The sequence below is a fragment of the Oncorhynchus tshawytscha genome, unplaced genomic scaffold, assembly GCF_018296145.1.
Source record: "Oncorhynchus tshawytscha isolate Ot180627B unplaced genomic scaffold, Otsh_v2.0 Un_contig_1711_pilon_pilon, whole genome shotgun sequence".
Lineage (NCBI taxonomy): Eukaryota > Metazoa > Chordata > Actinopteri > Salmoniformes > Salmonidae > Oncorhynchus > Oncorhynchus tshawytscha.
Window position 1 is genome coordinate 198726 of NW_024609735.1, and position 12726 is coordinate 211451.

Sequence of the window (12726 nt, forward strand, 5' to 3'; positions counted from 1 at the left end):
AAAGCTTTCAGTAATTCCCAATAAACCTTTCAGTAATTCCCAACAAACCTTTAAAGCTTTCAGTAATTCCCAATAAACCTTTCAGTAATTCCCAACCAACCTTTAAAGCTGTCAGTAATTCCCAACCAACCTTTAAAGCTTTCAGTAATACCCAACACGCAATGCTTCAACAAACATTCTTGGTCAGTTTTTTTGTCCAGCTTCTATGCTAAATTGCATGTTATATTTTATTATATTTACGGTAGGTTCAGATTATAGTTGGTTACCCATTACCTTATATTTGGTTCTGAAACTAAAGTGTAGTGCTAGTTGTTTCTGCCCATGTGATCTACCTAGTAAGAAAAACATAGCCCTAACCATGAGGAAGCCATGACATCTACGCAGTCAGGAAAACATCCTCTAACCATGACATCTACCCAGTCAGGAAAACATCCCCAGCCCTAACCATGAGGAAGCCATGACATCTACGCAGTCAGGAAAACATCCTCTAACCATGACATCTACCCAGTCAGGAAAACATCCTCTAACCATGACATCTACCCAGTCAGGGAAACATCCTCTAACCATGACATCTACCCAGTCAGGAAAACATCCTCTAACCATGACATCTACCCAGTCAGGGAAACATCCTCTAACCATGACATCTACCCAGTCAGGGAAACATCCTCTAACCATGACAACTACCCAGTCAGGAAAACATCCTCTAACCATGAAGAAACCATGACAACTACCCAGTCAGGAAAACATCCCCTAACCATGAGGAAACCATGACAACTACCCAGTCAGGAAAACATCCTCTAACCATGAGGAAACCATGACAACTACCCAGTCAGGAAAACATCCTCTAACCATGAGGAAGCCATGACATCTACCCAGTCAGGAAAACATCCTCTAACCATGAGGAAGCCATGACATCTACCCAGTCAGGGAAACATCCTCTAACCATGACATCTACCCAGTCAGGGAAACATCCCCTAACCATGAGGAAACCATGACAACTACCCAGTCAGGAAAACATCCTCTAACCATGAGGAAACCATGACAACTACCCAGTCAGGAAAACATCCTCTAACCATGAGGAAGCCATGACATCTACCCAGTCAGGAAAACATCCTCTAACCATGAGGAAACATACATGAACATCCTCTCCAACCCAGGCCTCTACCTCAGAGGGAAAGCTACATATTTGAAGTGTGTACATTATGGAGAGGAGGTGGGGTTGTGTGTACCTATATACATTTCTGGAGGGGGTTTTAATGGTGTGGACATTCCTCAAGTACACAGTCAGCACTTACACACAGTGGCACAGTTTAATATTGGAGGGTCATAGAACTGACCGCCCCGAAACTGTCGACCCACACGCTATACACACACACACTCACACACACACGCTATACACACACACACACACACACATTCACTCACTCACTCACTCACACACACACACGCTATACACACACACACACACACACTCTCTCAGTCTTCCTTTTAAGACCCTCTCGTTGTTGGGTCTGCAGGTCGTTAGTCAACGTAATGACTTCCTCAAACATTTAATGTAGACTAAGTGAAAACAGGACTAAACCAGGACACAGTTCCATCAATCCATCTTGTCAGTGTGGTTTCTGTTCACTGGTGATGACATTGTGACTGTGGCCTATGAATTACATTTGACATGCCATGTAGTTTTAGAAAATGTTTGACTTACTTTTGAATGCTGGGTACATGGGTACGGTGTTAGTGATGAGGACTGCATCAAATTTGCCGTCTTGGGTCGGAGCCAGCTCTAAAGATAAAACAATAAATGGTGGAAAATCTGTGTTTTATTTTATTTATTTAACCTTTATTTAACTAGGCAAGTCAGTTAAGAACAAATTCTTATTTTCAATGACGGCCTAGGAACAGTTGGTTAACTGCCTGTTCAGGGTTGTACCTTGTCAGCTCGGGGGTTTGAACTTGCAACCTTCCGGTTACTAGTCCAACGCTCTAACCACTAGGCTTCCGTGCCGCCCCAAAATGTTAATGTACAGTACAATTTAGATTGCTTCATGTCTTGTTACTGCGTTGTAAACTATAGTACAGTCGTGGCCAAAAGTTTTGAGAATGACACAAATATTAATTTCCACAAAGTTTTCTGCTTCAGTGTCTTTAGATGTTTTTGTCAGATGTTACTATGGATACTGAAGTATAATTACAAGCATTTCATAAGTGTCAAAGGCATTTATTGACAATTACATGAAGTTGATGCAAAGAGTCAATATTTGCAGTGTTGACCCTTCTTTTTCAAGACCTCAGCAACCCGCCCTGGCATGTTGTCAATTAACTTCTGGGCCACATCCTGACTGATGGCAGCCCATTCTTGCATAATCAATGCTTGGAGTTTGTCAGAATGTGTGGGTTTTTGTTTGTTCACCCTCCTCTTGAGGATTGACCACAAGTTCTCAATGGGATTAATGTCTGGGGAGTTTCCTGGCTATGAACCCAAAATATCGATGTTTTGTTCCCCGAGCCGCTTAGTTATCACTTTTGCCTTATGGCAAGGTGCTCCATCATGCTGGAAAAGGCATTGTTCACCACCAAACTGTTCCTGGATTGTTGGGAGAAGTTGCTCTCAGAGGATGTATTGGTACCATTCTTTATTCATGGCTGTGCTCTTAGGCAAAATTGTGAGTGAGCCCACTCCCTTGGCTGAGAAGCAATCCCACACATGAATGGTCTCAGGATGCTTTACTGTTGGCATGACACAGGACTGATGGTAGCGCTCACCTTGTCTTCTCCGGACAAGCTTTTCTCCAGATGCCCCAAACAATCGGAAAGGGGATTCATCAGAGAAAATGACTTTACCCCAGTCCTCAGCAGTCCAATCAATGTACCTTTTGCAGAATATCAGTCTGTCCCTGATGTTTTTCCTGGAGAGAAGTGGCTTCTTTGCTGCCCTTCTTGACACCAGTCCATCCTCCAAAAGTCTTCGCCTCACTGTGTGTGCAGATGCACTCACACCTGCCTGCTGCCATTCCTGAGCAAGCTCTGTACTACTGGTGCCCCGATCCCGCAGCTGAATCAACTTTAGGAGACGGTCCTGGCGCTTGCTGGACTTTCTTGGGCACCCTGAAGCCTTCTTCACAACAATTCAACCGCTCTCCTTGATGTTCTTGATGATCCAACAAATGGTTGATTTAGGTACAATCTTACTGGCAGCAATATCCTTGCCTGTGAAGCCCTTTTTGTGCAAAGCAATGATGACGGCACATGTTTCCTTGCAGGTAACCACGGCTGACAGAGGAAGAGCAATGATTCCAAGCACCACCCTCCTTCCAGTCTGTTATTCAAACTCAATCAGTATGACAGAGTGATCTCCAGCCTTGTCCTCGTCAACACTCACACCTGTGTTAACGAGAGAATAACTGACATGATGTCAGCTGGTCCTTTTGTGGCAGGGCTGAAATGCAGTGGAAATGTTTTTGGGGGGATTCAGTTCATTTGCATGGCAAAGAGGGACTTTGCAATTCATTACAATCCATCTGATCACTCTTCATAACATTCTGGACTATATGCAAATTGCCATCATACAAACTGAGGCAGCAGACTTGGTGAAAATGTATATTTGTGTCAATCTCAAACCTTTTGGCCACGACTGTACATGAACCGGTTGCATCAGCTGGGAGTTCCAAAGGTGGTCTTGAATGCTCGAATGTGGTGTTAGAACCAGGCGCACGTCAAGCTGGTGCAACCAGCCGCTGGTCAACCATAGGAGATCTGACAGGAGAGAACATGGAGGACGTACGTGGAGGGTAGAGGAAGGCGAAGGAGATCTGTTTGTCCGCTTTGTAGTTGGAGCAGGATTGGCTGAAGCCCGGAGGGATACGGATGTCAGGTCTGACACAGTTAGTCAGATGCTCTGGTAGAGGGGTTACTTCTACCTGGAAAACACAATCACAACATTAGACCACTGTAGACTGTAGTCACTGACAATACGCTAGATCAGGTCTCTCTAACCCTGTTCCTGAAGAGAAAGCCTCCTGTAGGTTTTAACTCCAACCCTGTTCCTGAAGAGAAAGCCTCCTGTAGGTTTTAACTACAACCCTGTTCCTAGAGAGATCACCTCCTGCTCTCCAGGAACAGGGTTGGAGTTAAAACCTACAGGAGGGTCCTCTTCAGGAACAGGGTTGGAGTGAAAACCTACAGGAGGGTCCTCTTCAGGAACAGGTTTGGAGTTAAAACCTACAGGAGGGTGTATATATCCAGGAACAGGGTTGAAGAGCCCTGCTCTAGAGACTATAAATTAGACAACTGTTCAAATGAGTAGACAACAACTGTTCAAATGAGTAGTCAACGACTGTTCAAATTAGTAGTCAACGACTGTTCAAATGAGTAGTCAACATAAAGTATTGACGAGGTATGTGCCAGTCCATGTTGAAATGAGTAGTCAACATATAGTATTGACGAGGTATGTGCCAGTCCATGTTGAAATGAGTAGTCAACATATAGTATTGACGAGGTATGTGCCAGTCCATGTTGAAATGAGTAGTCAACATATAGTATTGACGAGGTATGTGCCAGTCCATGTTGAAATGAGTAGTCAACATATAGTATTGACGAGGTATGTGCCAGTCCATGTTGAAATGAGTAGTCAACATATAGTATTGACGAGGTATGTGCCAGTCCATGTTGAAATGAGTAGTCAACATATAGTATTGACGAGGTATGTACCAGTCCATGTTGAAATGAGTAGTCAACATATAGTATTGACGAGGTATGTACCAGTCCATGTTGAAATGAGTAGTCAACATATAGTATTGACGAGGTATGTGCCAGTCCATGTTGAAATGAGTAGTCAACATATAGTATTGACGAGGTATGTGCCAGTCCATGTTGAAATGAGTAGTCAACATATAGTATTGACGAGGTATGTGCCAGTCCATGTTGAAATGAGTAGTCAACATATAGTATTGACGAGGTATGTGCCAGTCCATGTTGAAATGAGTAGTCAACATATAGTATTGACGAGGTATGTGCCAGTCCATGTTGAAATGAGTAGTCAACATATAGTATTGACGAGGTATGTGCCAGTCCATGTTGAAATGAGTAGTCAACATATAGTATTGACGAGGTATGTGCCAGTCCATGTTGAAATGAGTAGTCAACATATAGTATTGACGAGGTATGTACCAGTCCATGTTGAAATGAGTAGTCAACATATAGTATTGACGAGGTATGTGCCAGTCCATGTTGAAATGAGTAGTCAACATATAGTATTGACGAGGTATGTACCAGTCCATGTTGAAATGAGTAGTCAACATATAGTATTGACGAGGTATGTGCCAGTCCATGTTGAAATGAGTAGTCAACATATAGTATTGACGAGGTATGTACCAGTCCATGTTGAAATGAGTAGTCAACATATAGTATTGACGAGGTATGTACCAGTCCATGTTGAAATGAGTAGTCAACATATAGTATTGACGAGGTATGTGCCAGTCCATGTTGAAATGAGTAGTCAACATATAGTATTGACGAGGTATGTGCCAGTCCATGTTGAAATGAGTAGTCAACATATAGTATTGACGAGGTATGTACCAGTCCATGTTGAAATGAGTAGTCAACATATAGTATTGATGAGGTATGTGCCAGTCCATGTTGAAATGAGTAGTCAACATATAGTATTGACGAGGTATGTACCAGTCCATGTTGAAATGAGTAGTCAACATATAGTATTGACGAGGTATGTACCAGTCCATAGGTTTATCTTGAGAGGATTATTGAATGAGCTGTTTTCCCTTGTCAAACATCCATTATAATCACAGTAAATAGCATATAGCTGATATCAAAATAAACCAGGTAGGAAACTCGTAGGCTGTGTCCTGTTTGACATACCTGTTTGGAGACTGTGTAGGACGTCCACAGGGACATAGACAGTGATTCACTGTACCCACTGATATAGTCACTGTGGTGTAGAATGCTGTGTCCTGTTTGACATACCTGTTTGGAGACTGTGTAGGACGTCCACAGGGACATAGAGAGTGAGTCACTGTACCCACTGATATAGTCACTGTGGTGTAGAATGCTGTGTCCTGTTTGACATACCTGTTTGGAGACTGTGTAGGACGTCCACAGGGACATAGACAGTGATTCACTGTACCCACTGATATAGTCACTGTGGTGTAGAATGCTGTGTCCTGTTTGACATACCTGTTTGGAGACCGTGTAGGACGTCCACAGGGACATAGACAGTGATTCACTGTACCCACTGATATAGTCACTGTGGTGTAGAATGCTGTGTCCTGTTTGACATACCTGTTTGGAGACTGTGTAGGACGTCCACAGGGACATAGAGAGTGAGTCACTGTACCCACTGATATAGTCACTGTGGTGTAGAATGCTGTGTCCTGTTTGACATACCTGTTTGGAGACCGTGTAGGACGTCCACAGGGACATAGACAGTGATTCACTGTACCCACTGATATAGTCACTGTGGTGTAGAATGCTGTGTCCTGTTTGACATACCTGTTTGGAGACTGTGTAGGAAGTCCACAGGGACATAGACAGTGATTCACTGTACCCACTGATATAGTCACTGTGGTGTAGAATGCTGTGTCCTGTTTGACATACCTGTTTGGAGACCGTGTAGGACGTCCACAGGGACATAGACAGTGAGTCACTGTACCCACTGATATAGTCACTGTGGTGTAGAATGCTGTGTCCTGTTTGACATACCTGTTTGGAGACCGTGTAGGACGTCCACAGGGACATAGACAGTGATTCACTGTACCCACTGATATAGTCACTGTGGTGTAGAATGCTGTGTCCTGTTTGACATACCTGTTTGGAGACCGTGTAGGACGTCCACAGGGGCATAGACAGTGATTCACTGTACCCACTGATATAGTCACTGTGGTGTAGAATGCTGTATTTAGTACGGAACAGAACTGCAGGCCGACCATGAGGGAGGTTCTTGCTGTCTGGAAGAGAAGACCATCATCCTAAAAGCTGGTAACAAGACTCTGGAGAGGATATTCAATAGTGATATGAGAAATAGGACATAATACAACCCTTTACTGACATGTCTATGTAATAACATGTTAATAACAACATTGTTGGCCGCTGTAATTAGTGTTATTACACAGGTATTAGCATTACTACTACTCAGGCATAAGACCAACGATGTGGACCAGAGAGAGAGAGACGTACCATCGACAGCTTGCCTCAGTCTCTGATTAAGCTCTTCCACTTTGTTCTGTAAGAGACAGAGCCACAGTGACTCCAGGTTATAGCCTCTTACAACGGGGACTTTCAAAGATCTCTGCCCTCTATTTTTTGAACGCAACTGCAAAAAGATTGAAGGTGAAAATCTCTTGCAAAGACATCTATCATCTCTGCAGAAGCAAGAGGTCTAGACATCTATCATCTCTGCAGAAGCAAGAGGTCTAGACATCTATCATCTCTGCAGAAGCAAGAGGTCTAGACATCTATCATCTCTGCAGAAGCAAGAGGTCTAGACATCTATCATCTCTGCAGAAGCAAGAGGTCTAGACATCTATCATCTCTGCAGAAGCAAGAGGTCTAGACATCTATCATCTCTGCAGAAGCAAGAGGTCTAGACATCTATCATCTCTGCAGAAGCAAGAGGTCTAGACATCTATCATCTCTGCAGAAGCAAGAGGTCTAGACATCTATCATCTCTGCAGAAGTAAGAGGTCTTCACAGACAGAAACAAGAAGAAGAGGGAGTCATACAAAACAAAGCATGAGAACGTGTAACAGCAGCGATGGATTACAGAGACAACAGTCAGTGGCAGACACAGAAACCAGTTTAGACACGTAAAATACACAACATGTAGTAATGCCCAGTGCTACAGATATCAGTCAGGTCATAGGTCAAACACACACGCTATACAGATCAATGTAACAACATGTAGTAATGCCCAGTGCTACAGATATCAGTCAGGTCATAGGTCAAACACACACGCTATACAGATCAATGTAACAACATGTAGTAATGCCCAGTGCTACAGATATCAGTCAGGTCATAGGTCAAACACACACGCTATACAGATCAATGTAACAACATGTAGTAATGCCCAGTGCTACAGATATCAGTCAGGTCATAGGTCAAACACACACGCTATACAGATCAATATAATAACATGTAGTAATGCCCAGTGCTACAGATATCAGTCAGGTCATAGGTCAAACACACACGCTATACAGATCAATGTAACAACATGTAGTAATGCCCAGTGCTACAGATATCAGTCAGGTCATAGGTCAAACACACACGCTATACAGATATAATAATATAATATCAATATAATAACATGTAGTCTATTTCTTGAGATGCAGAAATCATTTCCGATTTACTTTATTGAAGCAAATATCAAGTTGATATAAAAACCTAAAGCTTCAATATCAGTCTGTCTACGGCTGTGAAAGCCATAAAAATACAATCTCATTCTAGTTCTGTGGTGGGAGCCATAGAGATACACACAGTTTCTATCTCTACAGTTTCTACAGTATCTATCTCTACAGTTTCTACAGTATCTATCTCTACAGTTTCTACAGTATATATCTCTACAGTTTCTACAGTATCTGTCTCTATAGTAAAACAGTATCAATCTCTATAGTAAAACAGTATCAATCTCTATAGTAAAACAGTATCTATCTCTACAGTTTCTACAGTATCTATCTCTACTGTTTCTATAGTATCTATCTCTATAGTGGTACAGTATCTATCTCTACAGTGATACAGTATCTATCTCTACAGTATCTATCTCTATAGTGATACAGTATCTATCTCTATAGTGATACAGTATCAATCTCTATAGAGATACAGTATCTATCTCTACAGTGATACAGTATCTATCTCTACAGTGATACAGTATCTATCTCGACAGTATCTATCTCTATAGTGCTACAGTATCTATCTCTACAGTATATATCTCTATAGTGATACAGTATCTATCTCTACCGTGATACAGTATCTATCTCTACAGTATATATCTCTATAGTGATACAGTATCTATCTCTACAGTATATATCTCTATAGTGATACAGTATCTATCTCTACCGTGATACAGTATCTATCTCTACAGTGATACAGTATCTATCTCTATAGTGATACAGTATCTATCTCTATAATGCTACAGTATCTATCTCTACAGTATATATCTCTATAGTGATACAGTATCTATCTCTACAGTGACACAGTATCTATCTCTATAGTGGTACAGTATCTATATCTATAGTGATACAGTATCTATCTCTATAGTGATACAGTATCTACCTCTACAGTCTATCTCTATAATGCTACAGTATCTATCTCTACAGTATATATCTCTATAATGATACAGTATCTATCTCTACAGTGACACAGTATCTATCTCTATAGTGATACAGTATCTATCTCTACAGTGCTACAGTATCTATCTCTATAGTGATACAGTATCTATCTCTACAGTATCTATTTCTATAGTGCTACAGTATCTATATCTATAGTGATACAGTATCTATCTCTACAGTATCTATTTCTATAGTGCTACAGTATCTATCTCTACAGTGATACAGTATCTATCTCTATAGTGATACAATGTCTATCTCTATAGTATCTATCTCTATAGTGCTACAGTATCTATCTCTATCTCTATAAGAGCTATGCTGTTCTGTAGCTGACCTTGTCATCACAGCTGCAGCCTAAGTCATCGGTCAGAGTAATGATGGGACCTGAGATGGTGGGTTTAGACACCTCCTCTGGCACGGTGGGCTTGTGGACCGGGCTCTTCAACAGGTGGTTCAGACTGCCATGTGTCCCGTTGTTAGGGGCAGGGTTCAGGCCAAGCAGGTCTATCCCATGAAAATGGACAATAAGGTATTCTAGTGTTACGATTACAGTAAAAGATCAAGTCAATGCAACACAACTTCACTGTCCATAACGTATGAGTATGGGCTGATGAGTGCTACTGTATGCCTCTCTCAAGTTAAAAACAATAATGAAGATGCCTTACCACACATGACATTGTAAAGTTCAATGTTTTCAAAAACTGGCACTTTGGTCTTGAATTTAAACATAGGTCCATATCCAAAGAAAATAGTCTAAAGAACAGGAACAGGATAAAGGTAATGATTAATCATTTATGGCAACGAGAACACTTAAATCAAGATGAGGATAAAACTAACATACCTGCATGCTGTTTATCTTGTTGTCATAACCGTGATCTCCTGCAAAACCACATTTCCCAGGGTGCCTCTTTCCTCCTTCTGGAGACTTCCTGTAACAGACAGCATGATATAAAACTTTTTTTTTTTTGTTCCAACATCAGACAATTCATGGTTTTAATAATATTAACTATCTACAATTCCTCACCGGGACGAAGACTTTATGCAGCCTAAATAAACATTCAAGGACATTGTGTCTGATTTTCATAACATTTGATTTGATTCAAAGCAGACCACACAGATACAGCCCTACATACACAGTAACACACTGACATCCTTATAGACCCAAGTGTAAAGGATTCCGTTTCTCCAAGGCCGACCCGACACCACCACATTTCCCTGTAAAGCCATGTAAAAGGAAAACAGGCACGTTTTTATATGAAGTTTGCATTAAACACTACAGTCAGTGGTGTCTGTGTAGGGAACAACCCACAAGCACGTAGAACCTGAAAAATCACCAACGGCAGGGAAAACGGACTAACAAATATTTCATTTAATTTGGGTAATTAATTTAAGAGACAGTTTTACTCTGCTAGCTGCAAAGCTGCTGGAGGGGTAAGAATTTCTCACTCAGAAAGCATTAAGTTCACAACTCATGGTGCCAGTGATTCAAACTAGTCTATATCTTAGCAGGCAGGAGGAGGGATCTCAAAGATCTCTTTCATGGAGCTCTGTGGCATGCCAACTCAAACAGGGTGTTTGTCCCCATGGAGCTCTGTGGCATGCCAACTCAAACAGGGTGACGTCCCCATGGTGCATATTCTGAACCAGCCCTCTCCTCTCTGTCCTTCAAACATTGATTTGTTTTCAGTTGTCGCCCGCGACAGACAGGCATTACCTCATGTGTTTACACAGTGACTGACAACTTTCCACTGGGTCTGACCAACACTGGGACTGATGATGGCCAACATACAGAGTCTGTCCAGGTTCATGTTAACAGACACTGCCTGCTCCAGGAACAGGGTACAATAGGACACACCCCCAATAGGACACCACCACCAATAGGACACCACCACCAATAGGACACCACCACCAATAGGACACCACCACCAATAGGACACCACCACCAATAGGACACCGCCACCAATAGGACACCGCCACCAATAGGACACCACCACCAATAGGACACCACCACCAATAGGACACCACCACCAATAGGACACCACCCCCAATAGGACACCAACCCCAATAGGACACACCCCCAATAAGACACCCCCACCAATAGGAAACACCCCCAATAGAACACACCCCCAATAGGACACCCTGCCAATAGGACACACCCCCAATAGGACACCCCACCAGTAAGACACCCCCGCCAATAAGACACCCCCACCAATAGGACCCACCCCCAATAGGACACCACCACCAATAGGACACACCCCCAATAGGGCACCCTGCCAATAGAACACACCCCCAATAAGACACCACCACCAATAGGACACCACCACCAATAGGACACCACCACCAATAGGACACCACCCCCAATAGGACACACCTCCAATAGGACACCACCACCAATAGGACACCACCCGTAGGACACACCCCCAATAGGACACCCCGCCAATAGGACACCACCCCCAATAGGACACCACCACCAATAGTACACCACCCCCAATAGTACACCACCCCCAATAGTACACCACCCCCAATAGTACACCACCCCAATAGTACACCACCCCAATAGGACACACCCCCAATAGGACACACACCCAATAGTACACCACCCCCAATAGGACACCACCACCAATAGTACACCACCCCCAATAGTACACCACCCCCAATAGGACACCACCACCAATAGTACACCACCCCCAATAGGACACCACCCCCAATAGTACACCACCCCCAATTGTACACCACCCCCAATAGGACACCACCACCAATAGGACACCACCACCAATAGGACACCACATGTATCAAATAAAATAAAATGTAGAGCACCACATGTAGGACACCCCACCAATAGGACACACTGTAGCAAAAAATCTGTGGTCTATGTCTGTTTCGAAATGAGAAACAGAGAGACAGAGAGAGAGAGAGACAGAGAGAGAGAGAGAGAAAGAGAGAGACAGAGAGGCAGAGAGAGAGAGAGAGGCAGAGAGAGAGAGAGAGGCAGACAGAGAGAGAGAGACAGAGAGAGAGAGAGAGAGAGAGGCAGAGAGACAGAGAGAGAGAGAGAGGCAGAGAGAGACAGAGAGGCAGAGAGAGAGAGAGGCAGAGAGACAGAGAGATAGAGAGAGGCAGAGAGAGAGAGACAGAGAGACAGAGAGGGTATAACCTTGCGATATGCCACTTCCTCTCCACTAACAGGTGGATGTCCTCTATTCTCCTGTTGTTGGCGTAGTGAAGGCGCTTTGGGGAGATGCTGCTTCAGATAGGGCTTGAAGTGCTGCTCTGTCTCTTTTACACTGAGGGGCAGAACAACACGATTCCAGGTGCTCTGTAGTACAACTTTATCACCACTATTTCATAAACTATAATTCTGGATTTTTCACCTCAACCTCTGACACCACAACACGGG

General features: G+C 43.0%; 1 protein-coding gene across 1 annotated transcript in view; it reads right to left on the minus strand.

Moving 5' to 3' along the window:
* Positions 1–12726, minus strand: part of LOC112243811 (ectonucleotide pyrophosphatase/phosphodiesterase family member 2-like) — a 45479-nt gene that overhangs the window by 9400 nt on the left and 23353 nt on the right. The window contains 9 exon segments of the mRNA XM_042317375.1: positions 1706–1783; positions 3782–3917; positions 6817–6956; positions 7186–7231; positions 9664–9833; positions 9995–10082; positions 10171–10258; positions 12484–12563; positions 12565–12605. Coding sequence (XP_042173309.1) covers positions 1706–1783; positions 3782–3917; positions 6817–6956; positions 7186–7231; positions 9664–9833; positions 9995–10082; positions 10171–10258; positions 12484–12563; positions 12565–12605 — 867 coding nt within the window.